The sequence below is a fragment of the Onychomys torridus genome, chromosome 1 (assembly GCF_903995425.1).
Source record: "Onychomys torridus chromosome 1, mOncTor1.1, whole genome shotgun sequence".
In the NCBI taxonomy this organism is placed as follows: Eukaryota; Metazoa; Chordata; class Mammalia; order Rodentia; family Cricetidae; genus Onychomys; species Onychomys torridus.
The window spans coordinates 125088883-125107604 of record NC_050443.1 but is presented as its reverse complement, the minus strand read 5'-3'; the positions used below and the strand labels follow the sequence as shown (position 1 = coordinate 125107604).

General features: G+C 42.6%; 1 protein-coding gene across 1 annotated transcript in view; it reads left to right on the top strand.

The window, feature by feature from the left end:
* Window positions 1-50: 50 nt before the first annotated feature.
* Pacs1 (phosphofurin acidic cluster sorting protein 1) overlaps window positions 51-18722 on the top strand; it is a 138048-nt gene continuing 119376 nt past the window's right edge. Inside the window, exon 1 of the mRNA XM_036201791.1 lies at window positions 51-641. Within this exon, the coding sequence (XP_036057684.1) occupies window positions 511-641 (131 nt within the window). The 5' untranslated portion in view covers window positions 51-510. The remainder of the gene's footprint in view (window positions 642-18722) is intronic.

Here is an 18722-nt window from a genome sequence, read left to right as displayed (position 1 = left end):
CGCGCCCGGCGGGGTGGGACGGCGCCTCCCCGCCCCCTCCGGACACGCCCACCCAGTGTCTGGGCCGCGCGGGCCGCAACAGGCGGCGGCGGGCGAGCGCGAGGATCGCGCGCAGCGAAGGCCCGCGCGTGCGTGCAGATTCGCTGGGGCTCGCGCTCCGCCGGGCGGTCCGAGGAGACGCGGCTGAGCCCCCGCCGCCGCCGCCGCCGGGGGGAAGCCTGTGAATCGCTCGGCGTGGCCTCAGTCTGTGTAAGCCCTGCGCCCCCTCGACCCCTGGCCAGGCCATGGCGGAGCGCGGAGGGGCGGGTAGTGGTCCCGGAGGCGCTGGCGGCGGCAGCGGCCAGCGGGGCTCCGGGGTCGCCCAGTCTCCGCAGCAGCAGCAGCAGCCGCCGCCGCAGCAGCCGCTGCCGCAGCAGCCAACGCCCCCCCAAGCTGGCCCAGGCCACCTCGTCCTCTTCGTCCACCTCAGCTGCGGCCGCCTCCTCCTCGTCTTCCTCCACCTCCACCTCCATGGCCGTCGCGGTGGCCTCGGGCTCGGCGCCTCCCGGCGGTCCAGGACCAGGCCGCACCCCTGCCCCGGTGCAGATGAATCTGTATGCCACCTGGGAGGTGGACCGGAGCTCGTCCAGCTGCGTGCCCAGGTGAGCGACGGGCGGGCGGACTAGGTGTTGGCCTAGGGGACCGCCCGGCTGGCTCCGTGACAGGCCCCACCTCCCCATCTCTCGGGTTGTGTTGGGGGACGTCCGCCACCCTAAGCTCGTCCCAGCTCGGGTCGGGGTGGGGTGGGGGTGCTGCCTTCGCCTAGGCCTTCCAAGATTGTTGTGTGGGCCCGCCCTCTCCGGGCAGCCCCACCTCTGCCTTGGCTGGGACCACCCTTTTGGCCTCCTGGACCCTGCCGTCCTCCGCTGGGTCTGACCAGATAACGCGGCCTTCCTCACCAAGTCACTCTCCTTCCTGCCTCACTGCCACTCGTGGGCTGTACTGTACATATGTTACACAGATGTGGTAGAGATGGCTTTGATATTAACTATTTCCTAATCAGCATATGCCAAATTCAGTTGTTACCTGTTGCAGGTAAAGCTGGTTTAATAACAGTTAAGGGCTCAGTACCCAAGTTCATCTGTGCTTCTCATCACACACGTTCTACGGGTACTCTGTGCCCTTAGTTTTGAGCATCAGTCGAATGTGTTCTCAAATGCAAGTTTTCGTTTCCTCCTTCCCTAGACACTAGTCACAGGGTCTCCCAGTTGCTCAGGCTCTGCCTTTTCCCTAAATTCAGTCCATTTTTCTGTTGGAACCATCTGAGAACTTGCATCAAACAATACTCTTGGAGGTATTTTCTGTTTCTCTGTGGCGAAGCAGCTCTTCTATAACTCTTTGGGGACAGTGTGTTGGAGCTGGCCCTGTGATAAGACAACCTGCAGGGTTAGTTTTGCCCAGTAAGCACAAAGAAATGCCTGGAGGTGTTCCTTTTTGGCTTCTAAACGGAGTTGATTCTCGGGTTCTATCCGTACTCTGTTAGCCGAACAGGGCAGGTGGATGTGTAAGTCAGAGATTGGGAGCTTTGTGGGGTTCCACCCTCTCAACTCTGTTGATATTTCTCTTTCTTTCTTTATTTTGAACAACATGACACCAATATATAAGGCATGAAAAATGACAGCACATCTTTCTATGTCATTTAGTGAAAAATATAGAGCATTACCCCACTTGCTAAAGCTCTCAGTTTGTCCCTTCCTGAACCACATTCTGGCTTCCCCTACAAAGGTAAACACTCAGAGGCAGGCGGATCTTTGTGAGTTCGAGGCCAGCCTGGACTAAAAAAAAAAAAAAAAAAAAAAAGCAAAGGTAAACACTCTTTTGAATTGAATTGTGTTTATCCTCCCCAATCCCTGTCTGTCAGTCTCTCAATTATTGTTTTATTACATATGAGTCTGTAAACGATATTTTTTTAGTTTTGTATGTTTTTTTTTTTTTCCCTTTTTTTTTTTTTGAGACAGGGTTTCTCTGTGTAGCTTTGTGCCTTTTCCTGGAACTCACTCTGTAGACCAGGCTGGCCTCAAACTCAGAGATCCACCTGCCTCTGCCTCCTGAGTGCTGGGATTTGAGGTGTGCGCCACCACCACCAGGCTTGTTTTTGGTTTTTCAAACCATGGTTTCTCTGTGTAGTTTTGGTGCCTGTCCTGGATCTCACTCTGTAGACCAGGCTGGTCTCGAACTCACAGTGATGGCTCTGCCTCTGGAGTACTGAGATTAAAGGCATTTGCCACTGCTGCCCAGCCTTGTTTTTGTTTTTTTGAGACAGTATCCTACTTACCTTGGTTGGCTTGGAACTCAGAGAGATCTGCCTGTCTCTTGCTTCCCTAGTGCTGGGATTAAAGGAGTGTGTCCTTACTTCTGGCTTCAACATTTTTGGAGCTTATAGAATGTCTCATACTATGTGTATTCTGTTACTTTTAACTCAGGCTTGTGCAAATTATCAATATTTTTTGGTAATTCTAGTTTTTAATACTTTCCCTAATGGATAGTATTTGGTTATATGAATTACTATTTGATTCTGATGAGTAATTACGTTGTTTCCTGTTAACATGGGCAGTAGAGTGTGTGTTAGTATGTATGTGTATGTGCCCAGGATTTATGCTCCTGTACAGAAGTTTCTTTAGAATATATTTGTATGTAGGACTGGATTGCTGTTTGCAAAGTGGGGATTTGAAGTGTCAAGAGATGATGCTAGACTGTTGGCCATTTCCACCCAATACTCATCCCTGTGTGTTCAGCACTCACTGCTCTACTTCATATTGTCCTGTTCCTCTGTCCTTCTTTTAAGGAAATCAGGAGCCATAGTAATTTACTTTGGCTAGAGCCCTAGCATGACACCAAACTCAAGTGAGAGAGCTTATTGTGGGTGGGCAGGCTTTCTCTTACCCTTTCTACACGGGCCTGTTTACTGTTGAAGTATGCTACTCCATCCTGCATGAGTCTGCAGTTAGTAAAACATGTTCTCCTTTGTATCTGGAAGTGTTTGAATAATGACATTTTCTAGCTTGTTAAATTGAAAAAGCATGAATGATAGGCAGAAGCAGTCACAAAGAAAGGGCAACAAACAGAAGAATCACTGATGTTGAGTTTGGGTTTGACCCTAAGAGCTCTTCATCACTACAAAGCCTGCATAAGAAATTACTAGCCCAAGAAACAGGGTAGGCATTCTGTATGTGGATGTGTATAGTTAAGTCTTTTTACTGTCCAGTCCTGACCTGTCCTCTGCCCTTTGTTTTCTAGCCATTATCCTTGTGCCTCCCAGCACCTTGTGAAACACTTGTGCTTCTTGGAGCCTGATGCCTGTTTTCAGGATAGAAAATACCCTGTAGGGAGAAAAAGGCTTGTTATTGGCCTTTCCACGTATTGTCATTTGGTGAATTTGTTGTCTTCTGATACTTGTCCACGTTATTTAAAATATACTAGCAACATGAAACTCTGTATAGAACCTGGAACTAACATTCTTCTCTCATGTAACTCCAATGAGACACAAACCTATGAACTATAGACAATTAAGAAATTTAAACCTGCCGAGCAGTGGTAGCGCACACCTCTAATCCCAGCACTTGAGAGGCAGAGCCAGGCTGATCTCTGTGAGTTCGAGGCCAGCCTCGTCTACAGAGTAAGTTCCAAGAAAGGTGCAAAGCTACACAGAGAAACCCTGTCTCAAAAAACAAACAAACGGAGTTGGGGATTTAGCTCATTGGTAGAGCACTTGCCTAGACAAGTGCAAGGCCCTGGGTTCGATCCTCAGCTCTGGCAAAAAACAAACAAACAAAATGTAAATCTGACGGTGGATCTGAGGTTAGGTGTGAATAAGAATACTGTGGGAGCTATAATGGCATATGCCAAAGCACTTGGGAGTTTGAATGGGCAATTAATGACTCAAGGGCAGTCATAGTTTCAGGCTAGCCAAGGAAGTATAACAAGACTTACTTGAAAACAAAGAAAAAAACTGAAAAGCAACCAGTAGTATAGGAGTGTGTGTCACACAGAAAAGAGAGAATGTAACAGAGCAGTAAGAAGGTCATGCTGCTTTCCTTGATACTATTGAAAATTTGGTTTGCTTTTGAAAAAATATAATTTCCTTTATTGGACATTTAAATAACAGTGAGCATTGTAGATGTTTTTAGGTACATGCCTGCTCTTTTTTTTTTTTTTGAGGCAGGGTTTCTCTGTGTAGTTTTGGTGCCTGTCTCGGATCTTGCTCGGTAGCCCAGGCTGGCCTCGAACTCACAGAGATCCGCCTGACTCTGCCTCCCAAGTGCTGAGATTAAAGGCGTGCGCCACCATTGCCTGATGTATGCTCATTTTTATTGTTTACTAAATTCTCAGAATTGATAGTATTATTTTTAAAACTTTTTAAAACATGCTTACAGTTGACTTTAAAAAGGCTTACTTGGCCAGACAGTGGTGGTGCACACCTTTGATCCCAGCAGAAGCAGGCAGATGAGGCCAGTTGGTCTGCAGAGCGAGTTCCAGGACAGCCAGGGCTGTTACACAGAAACCCTGTCTGGAAAAACCAGAAGAAAAAAAGGCTAAATTGTTCTTTGCATTGTTGTTTTTGTCAACATTTAAAACAATAGCAACAACAAGGAAAAATAGCATTAACGTATGTCCATGACTCAAGCAGTATAGAAAGACAGACTCTATAAAGGGAAAGGTCCTGATTCCATCTCTGCTCATCTCTCCATGAAAGACCACCATGAAAATAGGGTTATCTTTGGACAAAAACCCAGCAAAACTGATATATGAATCTGTGTATAGGCTGCTCTGCTTTTGTTGCCTTATGAAATTCAGAACTTTAAGAGTTGGAGTTGCTCTCCTCTCTCACTGAATTGTCCTCTGCTGTGGCTCGGTAGGGCAAGGAGATAGATGTGTGGGGTGTGGTGGGGAGTGTGTCATGTTGCTCGAGTTAAAGCAAAGGTTTTAGAGTCTCATTAACCTATCCTTTCTCTTCAGTCTTTGAATGGTGAGATTTTCCCTCATGTTTTCTCTTCTGAATTGCTAAAGTTAGGAAAGGCAGAAAATTATTAAATTTCATAACCATACAAAATTTCCTTAGTCATATAAAAGTGAGTAGGAGTTGACATGTGCCCTGCTGTAAAACATAAAACTATTGAATTGGGACTTCATTTCAAAGCACACTTGCATGTCCTTATCTTTGTGTTTACTTAGGGAAGGAGTTCAGGAACTATCACTCACAATTTCTTCCTAAATTACATTAAGGATGCAGAAAAGGAGTTCTAAGGTTGACCCTTATTAGACAAGAGTATTATAGCCAAAGGATGTGGCCAAGTTGAATTGGCATGACTGTCTTACAGCAGAATTGTTACTTGCATGAAAACACTTGGGGAGAGATGCTACTGTAACCACAAAAGCATGTACAAGCTGGGATCTCACTCTGATTACTGTATGCCTGGACAAATTCTTATATGCCTTAGACTTTCCAGCCATTGGTTACATTTACTTACCATCCATCCTAAGATGTATATCAAACAAATAACAAAAAGACCTATAAAGCCACAGGAACAAGTACTTAAATGATAGATGTAAATGCAATTGATCAAATAAGAGAGTTTGTGAAATGTCTGTTATCTCCTTAGCATTGAAAGTCTTAAAAGCATTGTTAGTGCCCTCGGAGATTTGGATTTCACAGTGTGAGTGTTGTAATAGAATATCCTTCCTATCAGGGTAATATCATCCATCATCCCTGTTGGAAGCTCAGATTTCTTAAGTCAGAAGGAGAATGACTTTCACTGGGTCTGTTTTACATGTATTGGTTTACAGATCTTTGGGACACTTTAGTAGTTATGTGATTTCTTTCTTTTCTTTCTTTCTTTCTTTCTTTTTTTTTTTTTTGTGGAGGGGGGGGACCGTCAAGACAGGATTTCTCTGTATAGCCCTAGCTGTTCTGGAACTTGCTCTGTAGGACAGGTGTCCCTGAATACAAGGATCTGACTGCCTCTGCCCCCCAAGTGCTGAGATCAAAGGTGTGTGACACCATTGCCAGGCTACATGATTTCTTTTAAAGCTAGTTTTCTGGTTTCTCAGTTTTGTGACCAAACTAGTGAGTTGCTACTCTTACTTTCTGCTCTTGTATGAGGGAAATACATGTCAGAGACTGTTGGGGCTGTATCCTTTTACCTAGGGGGACTGACTGGGCCTGCTTTGGCCTGGGCTTGAAACTGCTGAAGAAGACCTGTCTTGTCTAGCTTGCCTCTGACATCACATTCTAGAAGTACTTTGGGAATCTCAGGTAACTGGGAATGATTCGCCAGTATAGGGTTTGGAGTGTTCATGAGCAAAGTCAGAATTGAAGCTGGTTTCAGAGCTTCTTTCAGAGAGGGCCTTGAGCAAGGTAGTTCCAGTTGACAAGCCCTTACAGGATTGTAACTTCTCTAGGCCTTGACCCAGGAGTCACCATCACTGCTGGCAATGCTAGAATTATAGGCATATGCCACTACACCCAGTGAAAATATAATTTCTTAAAACATTCCAGTAGCCTGGCATGGTGACACATGCCTGTAATCTCAGTGCTTAGTAGGCAGAGGTGGGAGGAGGAGGATCAGGAGTTCTAGGCCAGTCTTTGCTACATAGTGAGTTCAAAGTCAGCCTCTGCTTCAGAAACTATGTTTCAAAAAATAATCAGGGCTGAGGAGTTGGCTCAGCAGTTAAGAGCCATGGTTGTTTATAATGGTCTTTAATTCCTGTCCCAGGGAATCTGTTGCCCTCTTCTGACCTCCATGGTCACCAGGCACTCAGGTAGTGCACATACATACATGCAGGCAAAATATGCATACATTTAAAATAGATAAATCTAAAAATAAAAAGTTAGAAAAAAAGATTTGTTTAAAAAACAAAACAAAACAAAAACTCAAGCCGGGCGGTGGTGGCGCACACCTTTAATCCCAGCACTCGGGAGGCAGAGCCAGGTGGATCTCTGTGAGTTCGAGGCCAGCCTGGGCTACCAAGTGAGTCCCAGGAAAGGCTCAAAGCTACACAGAGAAACCCTGTCTCGAAAAACCAAAAAAAAAACAAACAAACAAACAAACAAAAAAACCCAAAACAAAACAAAACAAAAAACCACAATGAGATATCCTTTCACCTCTGTTGGAATGGATGTTATAAGAAAAAAAAGAGACAAAAAAATTAATTAATTCTGGCCAGGATACTTACAAATAAATGTATGCCTTAGCCTAGGTGTGGGTAAGAGGACAACATGTAGGAGTATATTCTCCTATCACATTAGTTCTGTGGATCAAATTTAGGCCACCTGCTTGGCTGCAAGCACCTTTACCTGCTAAGCCACCATGAAGATATTGCCTACTCAAATGGCAAATGGAGAATATTCTAGAGTAGACCATTACCTTCCTTGCAATACATAGATGAGTCATAGGTGGTAAGTTTGGGTTGATAATGGAATATTGATTTAATTAATGTTTGTGTATATATTTTTAAGATTTTAAAGGTTTTTTGTTTTGTTTTGTTTTGTTTTTCAAGACAGGGTTTCCCTGTGTAGCTTTGCACCTTTCCTGGAACTCACTTGGTAGCCCAGGCTGGCCTTGAACTCACAGAGATCCACCTGCCTCTGCCTCCCGAGTGCTGGGATTACAGGTGTGCGCCACCACTGCCTGGCTTAAAGGTTTATTTTATGAATGTTTTGCTTGCATATCAGTATGGGTTCCATATGTGTGTGTGCTGCTCACGGAGGCCAGTAGAGAGGCTTTGGGTTCCCTGGAGTTGGAATTACAGGTAGTTGTGAGCCACCATGTATGTGCTAGCAATCAAACCTGGGTTCTGTGGAAGAACAGCCACTTAACCAATTGAGCCATCTCTCTAGCCCTGTGCAGATTCTTTTAAATGTTGAGGTATGCCAGATGTTAGAATATTTGAGTTTGCTGAGGTTTGACTATCATACTTCCTGTTTCTTCTTACAAGGATCCTCATCTTGTGAATAAACTTGGCTTTAATTTATCTTTTTGGTGCTTTAGTACTTTTAGTTCTGTAAAGAAAACTGTATCAGATAATGGCCAGAGGTTATTTTGCCCAGAACATTTTTTTAGGCCATGCATATTTCAGAAATTACTTTGTGTGATTATTAGCAACCTGCTACAGATTTGGGAGATGGGAACCATGATCTTTAAAACTTGTTTCCTTCTCTATCACCTGCTCCTCATAGACTGTGGCTCCTCTCTCTGACCCTTTTCCCTCAGGATATCTCTTAAGTGACATCTGAGATAAGAGTGACATGTTAAGCATCTCCGAGCTTACGTAAGTTATTTTCCTGAGGAAGCTGAATGCTTTTCTTTTTAGTTATTCTCCACAACAGTGCATTTCTTGAGTTTCCTTTTGTATCTCTTTTCATAGGTGAGATACTCTTTTTAATTTTTAAAAATTGATTTAAAGACAGGGACTTATTATGTGGCTCTGACTGGCTTGGAACTTGCTATGTAGTCCAGGCTTTCTTCAAACGTACAGAAATCCGCTTACCTCTGCCTCCCACACCACCACAGCTGTCTAATACTGCTTCTTTAATGTAGTATTGTTAAATATTGTTTAGAACACACAAAAGACTTAGAACTTTAGCCATTATTTGCTTATTTGATGCCACCCACCTTTCTCCCCTCTCTTCATGTATATTTAGTGTATGCATATGTGCTCACACCTATGTATATACATGTAGAAGCCAGAGGTCTATGTCTTCCTCTATGGCTGTTGCTCCGTATCACCTTTATTATTCTATTTTTGTGTGGGTGTGTGCACATATGTGTATGGTATGTATTCATGTATGTTTGTGCTGAGGCCAGAAGAGGGCCTTGTGTATCCTTCTCTGTCACTCTGCCTTGTTTTTTGGGGAAGGCTCTCTCAATGAACCTATGGCTCACTTTTTTTTTTTGAGGGGTGGGGGTAGGAGCTGGGTTGATAGCCAGCAGGCCCCAGTGATCCTCTTGTCTTTGGCTCCTTCAGTGCATGGGACCACAACAGCTTTTATGTGGGTGCTGGTGGACCTCATTATTATACAGCAAATGCCCTTAACCACTAAGCCAATCCTTCTATATTATTTTTTGAAACAGGTTCTCTTATTGAACTTGGAGCTTGAATTTCAGATAGATTGGCTGGACAGTGAGTCCCAGGGAACTGACTGTCTCTGTCCTCCAGCACAGAGTTGGTTATAGACATGCACTGCTACTCTTGACTTTTACACAGGTGCCAGGGATCTGAACTCTGGTCATGTGCCTGTACAGGAAGTACTTTGTCCTCCTTCTGGTTTTTTTCTTTTTTTTTTTTATATTTATTCATTATGTGTGTTGTGTGTGTGTGTGTGTGTGTGTGTGTGTGTGTGTCTGTCTGTCTGTCATGTGCCACATTGTGCTTGTGAAAGTCAGAAGACAGGTTGAAGGAATTCACTCCTTCTACCTGGGGACTGAATTTAGATTGCCAAGTTTGTCAACAAGCACCTTTTATCTGCTGAGCCACCTTGTTGGCCCTCTGTTTCTTCTTTAAAAAGCACTGAATGGCTTCAGGGTTTCAGGATTAGCTTTTGCCTCCTGTCTCTTTCAAGACACTTCTTAAATACATTGCATATAACGTAGTTTGTAACCATGCCCATCCTCTGTCACACCAGTCTACACGTAGCAGAAGTTTTATCTAGTGGCAATTCAAAGTGGGTTTTTATTGTTCTAGCTTAGTTTTTTCTTTCATTTATATTGAATCCAGGGTCTCACACATACTCAGGATAATGTTTTAAAAATAAACAACTTGAAGGGGACTCCGGCACAGCCGAGGCCTTCTCCCAGATCCCGGATTAGGCACAAACCACACACAAACACCTGTTTTCACAGAGAGAGCCTTTATTAAGCAGGAAGAAAAGTTCAAGTGGCCGCTTTCTGACTCAGGCAGTAACAGCAGCAAGTGACCTTGTGGGTGTAATTTTAAGAAAAGAGAGAGGGGCGGTCTGTATTAGAATGGGTGGGTTAGGATGCAGTGGTAGAGGAGATAGAGGACAAGGGAAAGGGGGCAGGAGTATTTGTCCCCGAGGGACAAAGGACCACCTCTGGATAGTGAGGAGGCAGATGTGACCCATAGGCAAATGGTGGTTTATAAAGGTAAAATGAGAAACCCTGTGTTAGGAGGAGGTATTTAATTTTAATGGAGCATGTTAATTAGGTGAACCAAAGGAGACTTTTGATTGCTGGACTTTGATAGTCAGCTTCAGGAGGAAGAAGTGGCCAAATAAGGGAATAGACCTTGATGGCTAGCTTTAGGAGTGTAATCTAACGGTTTTTTAGCAAGGCAGAGGGAATAGGGAGAAGGGCAAGGTCTGCCAGAGCCACATGCCCGAGTGGGCTGGTGTCCCTTCAACAACTGGCTAGGCATGGGTGCGCACACCTTTAATCCTAGCACTTGGGAGGAAGACGCAGGTGGATCTCTGTGAGTTCTGAATGTTGTAATCAGAAAGGGTGTGGCCATCTTCCAGCTGCTTGCCTGCAAAGATGAGCCTTTGCTGGTCAGAGGGTATGCCCTTTTTATCCTGGATCTTGGCCTTCACATTCTCTGTGGTATCATTGGGCTCCACCTCTAGGGTAATGGTCTTGTGAGTCAGGGTCTTCATGAAGATTTTCATTTTGGCCTGTTAACTAATGTGACAAAACTATTCATTTTACATACCAGTCGAAGATCCCCCTCTTACCTCCTCCTCTCCCTCCAGCCTCCCTGTCCCAACCTACCCCCTCATTCCCTCTTACAAGAAGGTAAGGCCTCTCATGGGGAGGTACATTTAGCAGAGGCAGGCTCAAGCCCCTCCTTTGGGGAGACATTTTTATTAGCCACGCAGTTTAGATGAACAGAGCTGAGAGATATCTCCATTTAAGCTTGGTTCTCTAACCCCTGACTAGTCTCATAGTTAATAGTAATATGGACTGCCTTATGCTTTGTTGGAATTACAGAATGCTGTTCTAGCACCATTATGGGTGCCACAGGGATGCTTAATATAGTGGCTATAATGTGGGTTTTGGAATCCTTTAACCTGGATTTGAGTATTTTTTAAAATAATTTATTTAACTTTATTTATGTGCATTGGTGTGAAGGTGTCAGATCCCCTGGAATTGGAGTTAGACAGTTGTGAGCTGCCATGTGGGTGCTGGGAATTGAACCCGGGTCCTCTGGAAGAGCAGTCAGTGCTCTTAACTGCTGAGCCATCTCTCCAGACTTGGATTTGAGTTTTGACTCTACTGTTTAGTATTTGATTAACTTAGAGCAAATTATTTAACCTCTAATGCTTCCATTTTATCAACTATAAAATGGACATAAAAATTACCTATCTCATACAACTGTGAGAATTAAGTAGGGTTAATAAACATTGTTAGTTGTATGTGTTGCACATAGAAAATAAATATTAGGTTTTCGTTTGTTTGTTTTTTCGAGACAGTGTTTCTCTGTGTAGCTTTGCGCCTTTCCTGGAACTTGCTTTGGAGACCAGGCTGGCCTGGAACTCACAGAGATCCGCCTGCCTCTGCCTCACGAGTGCTGGGATTAAAGGTGTGCGCCACCACCACCCAGCATTAGTTATTTTTATTGCTCACTCTTGTCTGCCAATTCAGTTTCTCCTTTTCTTTCTTCCTTTTTTTTTTTTTTTTGAGACAGGGTCTCACTGCTTTCTTTTTTTGTCATGGAGCTCATGTAGACAAGGCTGGCCTTGAGCTCATGAAGATCCACCTGCCTCTGCCTCCTAAGTGCTAGAATTAAAGGTGTGTGCCATCATGCCTAGCCTGAGTTTATGATTTCTTATTGGGATTATTATTAAGATCTTGGGTTCATCTTCATTTGTTTGCATGTTTATTTGTTTGTTTGTTTTACACAAAAAGTCTTGCTGTATATCCCAGTCTGGCCTAGAGCTTTCCATCTTCCTTCCTCAATCTCTCAAGTACTGGAATCACAAATGAGCACCGTCATTCCTGGTTGAGTTTGCCTTAGGAACAGATCCTTTCAGACCAATCTCATGCATATTAGACTAAGAAGCCAAAACAAAATATTTTGGTCTGAAGCAGTGGCGGGGTTGGGATCCTGTTGCTACATCCTGCTCACTTACATGAACGGAAGAGATGGCTTGGCCCCGCCTGCAAACCACAACTTTATTTTGATCCGGCTTGACTTGACAGCTTCTCTATTTTACCTGCTGACTTCTGTAGCTTTTATTTGGCAGCCAGAAAAAGCAACTAAACCGGTTTACAGCTCACAGTTTAGTCAGAGAAAGCTGAACAACTCTAAAGAGAGTAAGGATTTAAGTTGGAGTTGATACCTTTCTTTTGTCTCCTTAAGTTTTCCTTTTTGTTTCAAACTATAGAAAAGTTACATTCTCATTTTACAGGAGAAATGTGATAGCTTTATGGTCTCTCCTGAAGCATTGGAATCTTTTGAGTGCATTTTTCCCTTCCCTCCTTCGTTCTCTCCCTTCTCCTTCTCTCTCTCATTACATTCCTCCTTTCCTTCCTTCTGTCCTTTATTTTTTTGGAGACAGAGTTTAGTCATGTATCTCAAGCCAGCCTTAAACTTGTGACTCTCCTGCCTCACCAAGTGCTGAGGTTATAGGTGTGTGCCATTATACCTGGCTTAATTGTTTTCCTCTAAACAGCACCAAGACTTTATTTTACCATTATGGTTGGAAATCCACAACCCTATTTACTTGTTGCTCATTTTTAAGGGTATATAAAGATGAACCCTTTCTTGGTCTGGATCATCATGACCAACTGGATTTTTCAGGACAAAGGAGCTTGATGAATAGTATCAACTGTACATGGTGCATAGCTATTCAAGTTTGTGTGTTTACTTTTTTAGTGTAGTTTTGATTCTTGTCATTATCAATATAACCTCTTTCTCCTTTGCTTCTAATATACCATGAACCAGTTAATTGAAAAATGTCAATAGTGAGGGCTAGGGGACAGCTTAGAGGTAGAGCATTGCCTGGCATGTGTAATGCCTGGGACTAGTCCCCAGCACTCCAAAGGAAAGAAGGAAGAGCAGATTTTGAAGCCGTGACTAAGGGCAGATAGCAGCATAGCCTGAGAATATGAGATTCAGAGCTAGCTGTTTAAAACAGGGGATACTTTGTTTACCTCCTGGTCCAGTTGTGCTCTAGAGAAATAGGAATTACAGAAAGCGTCTAATACTGAAAGCCATCTTGAGATAGAAATGCATACTATGAATTAGGTGTGTGTGTGTGTGTGTGTGTGTGTGTGTGTGTGTGTGTGTAAGCACTATTTGCTTGGTTAAATTAGCCTTGTTTACTACCAACCCCCTTTCTTCATGGTAGTTTAAGGTGAGGATACTCCCTGTCCACTATTGCTCTGTTATGAGGAGAAGTATAAAATGTATGTAAGCTGTTTGGGCTTCTATGTCCGTAGAAGTTATCACCTTCACATCTTTGGGCAATGCCAGTGAAACTATGAACATGAAGAAGCAATATGTCCTCTGGTAGATCTGATTTACAATAGCTAGCCTTGACATTGTCTTCACAAGCATTTTTTCATTAAGTCCTTGGAGAGATCATGGACATTAGAATATAATAGTGAAATATCCATAAATCCACTGTTTAATAAAATAAATCTTTTTGAAATTAAAATACATAACAAGTTGTTGTAGCATTTTGTCATCTCTGCTCTGTACCACTTTTGCTGTGGATGGAAATGAATAAGCAATTCTGGAAACCAAGGTCCACTGGGAATATAACTCTTGTGGCTATTAATGGATCTAATTGTATTTCTTCTCTGCCACCAAGATGTGCAGTAAAGTTGTTTATGTCCTTTTCTTTAATGGAGAGGATTGTTCATTAAGTGTGTGTAATATCATAATCACTTTATTTTTATTACCAAAGAGTCCTAAGGCTTTCCTTTAAAAAAATTAAAACAAAGAATTGTAATAACATTTTGAAACATTATCTAGTAATCCTTGATTGACTTTTCCTTCCATGGAGAATAAAGAAAGGATTATTTCATTGGAGAAGCAAGCCCATCTCATGGGACTGGAATGGGAATGGACTTGCTTTTAAAGAAAGTGATAGAATTCCGTAGTGTTCCAGTAGGACCTAGCTCTAGGTGCCACTGAAATGGACACGATGGCCCTGAATGATGAGGCCTCATCTTTTTGAAATGCATTTAAGAATAATTTTAAGGTATGTTCTCCCTCTCCCTCTCCCAACGCCCCTCGGGCTCTCTCTTCTCATGCAGGTATTTTCTTCCTGTTATATAATCTAAAGAAAAGGTCAGTAGCAGGTCTCATTTAAATCACATTCTAGAAAGTGCTTTTACTTTAAAATTTGATTTCTCATTTGACTGTTCTTGTATGGGTTTTAATGTCTCTTTACCTACCCTTCCTGTTGCTGTCTTTTAATGAAAATACACATGTCAAGCAAATGCTCCATCAGTTGTTGTAGATACAGTGACAGAATAATGAATAAAATAGAAAAATTCTAGCTCTTCTGTGGTGATATTTTGTGTGTGCTCTAACAAATAAAGCTTGCCTGAAGATCAGAGGGCAGAGCCAGCCACTAGGTAGTCATAGAGGGCGGGCAGTGGTGGCACACACCTTTAATCCCAGCACATGGGAGGTTGAGACAGGAAGTGATATGGCTGGGCAAGAAAGGAATATAAGGTGGGAGGAGACAGGAGTCAGCCCTTTTAGGCTGAGGATTTTGTAGAGGTAAGAACTAGTGGCTGGCTGCTCCACTTTTCTGGTCTTTCAGCTTTCACCCTGATATCTCTGACTCCAGGTTTTTATTAATAAGACCAGTTAGGAGTCACACTACACTTTTCTGTTCACCAGTAGGGATAGGGTGTGCACCAGTCAGTAAACAAATGAGAGAACAAATGACTGAGCGTGCCAGGTGGGAAATAGGAAAGGAGCAGAAGGAGCAGAAGGTCAGAGACTAAGAAGTAGAGTGGTGCAGTTTAAAGGAGGTAGCTGGTCTCTGTGGTGGTGTACACTTGGTACCCCAGGTCTGGGGAGGTGGAGATAGGAGGATCCCCTTGGCTCACTGGCCAGCTGCCTAGCTGACTTGGTATGCCCCATATCCCAGTGAGAGATCCTGTGTCGAAACAAAACAAAACAAAACAAAACAAAACAAAACAAAACAAAACACATATGTTCTTAAAGATGACACTTGAAGGACAGAATCCAGAGTTTCCCTCTGATCACATAAATAAGGTGAGAAGAGCCTGAGAACTGAGCAAGCCGGGTGAAACGCACAGTATGGGAGGAGCCTTCTAGGTAGAGGGGACAGGAAGTGTTGGTAGGTTCCAGCAATATTCAGGAGATTAGTGTGGCTGGAGCCACATAAATATTGGAGAAAATTATAGAAGGTAAAATCAGAGGAGTTTAGGGGACAGGGGTGTGTGTGTGTGTGTGTGTGTGTGTGTGTGTGTGTGTGTGTGTACTTATACGTGTGTACGTTCTTTTGTTTTGAGGTGTCAGAGAGCCACAGCAAAAGTACTCTGCCACTGACACAATAGAGTTTATTGGTCATTGTATAACTCTTGATTTAACCTTGAGTAAGAAGGCAAGGCATTTAAGGTTTAGGGCTAAGAAAGAGGCATTATGATTACTTCAACCTCAGTAGAACCACAGTCCGCTGTGCAGAATCACCCTGAGAAAAGGGCAGGGGCAGGTGAGGTCACAATGGTAGGAGGCTGTGATGCTAGAGGTGGGGGCAGGGTGGGAAATCAGAAGATGAGTACATTTTCAACCAGTTTTGAGGTATGACAAAGCACAAGGATTCAATAAGTTCAGTGTTTCATTTAATTGCTTTGTGTTTGCTTTCTGTTTTGGTTTGTTTTTCATGTCATTATCATCTCACTGTCTTAGTGGCATCATGAAAACAGTATCTGTAACAGGATACTTCAGAGCAGTTTTGGAATTTGTTTCCAATTTTTGCCATTTGTGGTTAACTGGAAATCCGTTTCCTTGAGAATTTACTCAATAGGTATAGAATAATTGGTAGGTTGGCACCTTATATGTTAAAGGTCTAGTTACATTGTTCGTGTGTTTTAGGCCATGATGTAACCACTGGAGCAGCTGAATCTAAGCATCTGTAATTACTCTGCTGCATATTTACTGTGCTAATTTACTCTGATGAATGCTTATTGGATGCTTTTTGAAGAGATGATGTATTGCAGAAGCCATTGATAACGATGGTAGCTTCAATCCTTTGTCAGTAACCTAGTGAAACTGAAGATTAAAAAACACGTTTTTTGTAAAATCACTAGTTTGCTGTAGCATACTTCCTGTCTGACCTAGGAGCTCAGCAAGGAGGAATCCTGCTGCAGAATGATCTAATTTGTGTAATCTTGAAGGTGGAACTATTTTTGAAAGAGAACAGAAAAATAATAGGGCCCTTTGCTCCTGAATGCCAAACTGTATCTCATTGACTTAAAAGGAAAGGGACTCAGATCTTGTACTTTGAGTTCCTGTTTCCTTTACTGTGTCTAGATTAGGTTTATGATAGTGTCCTTATGTAAGCGATGGCTGCTGGGTTCTTCTTTACCTGGAACTTGCTCTGTAGACCAGGCTGGCCTCAAACTCAGAGATTCACCTGCCTCTCCCTTCAGAGTGCTAGGATTAAAGCAGTTACTAAATTCTAGGTTTAGAATTCTTGAGTTCTCTTTATAGTTCCTGTGATAACGTTATTAATTTTTTTTTAATGTGTTGAGAGACAGTCTTACTCTAGTCCTGACTGGTCTCAGCCTCTGGAGTTCTGGGATTACAGGCATGAACTACCATTTCCAGTTTAGACTGGTGGTTTATAACTGGTTTTCAACCCAGTCACTTTTTGTGACCCTTTTTCTATCTTGAAAGAAATGCTTATATAATAAAACTTACTGACATGTTTGCATTGTCTTTACTGCAATACAGAATAAATAAAAGGTGTATTAGTTATAGTCAGGAGGCAAACATAAATAAGTGCACTCAGTGTATTAGGAGCCATAGCTGTTGTGTGCCTGAGGGTACATGTAGCTTTATCTTTGTGGATATGACATTTATGAATAGAGTTTGATTTAGGTGTGTTGCATTGGTGACTCAGATGATATGTGGCAATGCTATTGGAATATGATTTCCCAAAATAATGAATAAATCTTTTTTTAAAGGTTTATTTATTTATTATGTATTCAGTGTTCTGTCTGCACATATCCCTGCAGGCCAGAAGAAGGCACCAGATCTCATTACAGATTGTTGTGAGCCACCATGTGGTTGCTGGGAATTGAACACAGGACCTCTGGAAGAGCAGTCGGTGCTCTTAACCACTGAGCCATCTCTCCAGCCCCGTGAATAAATCTTTATGAGTTCTGCACAAAATAGAGTGAAGTCTGTCCTCTATGTGCACAGAGTTTACATTCATGGACTATTTACTCTATGCTATATGGTTAAAGAAACAAACTTGTTTTGATGAAGACTTAGATAATTACAAACTGCTTTTTATTTAAATATATATGAGTGGGACTGAAGGCTGGTTTTATAAAGCTGGTGAAAGTAAATTTTGGAACCCTTTCACATGCAAAGATTTACATACATGGTCTACATCTAATTAAAAAAAAAACAAACAATTTTATTGAGGGGTTGGGGATTTAGCTCAGTGGTAGAGCGCTTGGCCCTGGGTTCGGTCCTCAGCTCTGAAAATTAAAAACAAAACAACAACAACAACAACAACAACAAAAAACCCCACTCTTTGGGGCTGGAGAGATGGCTCAGAGGTTAAGAGCACTGACTGCTCTTCCAGAGGACCCAGGTTCAATTCCCAGCACCCACATGGTGGCTCACAACTGTCTGTAACTCCAGTTCCCTGGGATCTGACATCTTCACACCAATGCACATTAAATAAAGTTAAATAAATTATTTTAAAAAACTATTGAAAGTGTCATATGTGCTCAGAAAAGTACATAATTTAGTAAGTACAATTTAGTGAACTTTTATAAGCTGAACATGCATATCTAGCACCCACATCAAGAAGTTGAGCTTTTTTTTAAAATTTATTTTTATTGCACTGGTGTTTTGCCTGTGTGAGGGTGTCAGATCTTGGAATTACAGACAGTTACAAGCTGCCATGTGGGTGCTGGGAATTGAACCCAAGTCCTCTGGAAGAGCAGTCAGTGCTCTTAACCACTGAGCCATCTCTCCAGCTCAAGAGGCTGAGCATTTCTAGTTTTAGAATGTCGCCTTGCCCTCATCTAATCACAACCTCTCCCACCTGCCACCAAGGAAACCAGTAGTCTGACTTCTGACAGTATGAGATAGTGTTGCTTGCTTTAGTGTGTGCGTTCTGTGAGTCTTTAACAGACTAGTTGTAGTTCATCTCTTCCTGTTGCTGCATAGTATTTCATGGTATGGTTACTGTGGTTTCTTAGTTATTCTGTTTATGTTGGCTGTGTTGGAGATTTCTAGTTTTGAACCATTCTGAATGTTGTTGGTAGATGTATGCACTCATTTCTCTTGAATGTGAAGTTCTGGGTCACACTGTACATGTGTTTTCCCATTTATATTGAATGGTAACCTCTGTTGCTTCATGTCTGCACTAACAGTTGGTATTTGCCCTTTTTGTTTTAGTCATTCTGGCAGGGGCTACGATGGTTTCTCCTGTGGTTTTAATTTACATCTTCCTTTTCCTGTTTTATAGTTGTTATGGTTTGTCCCGTTTAGAGCCA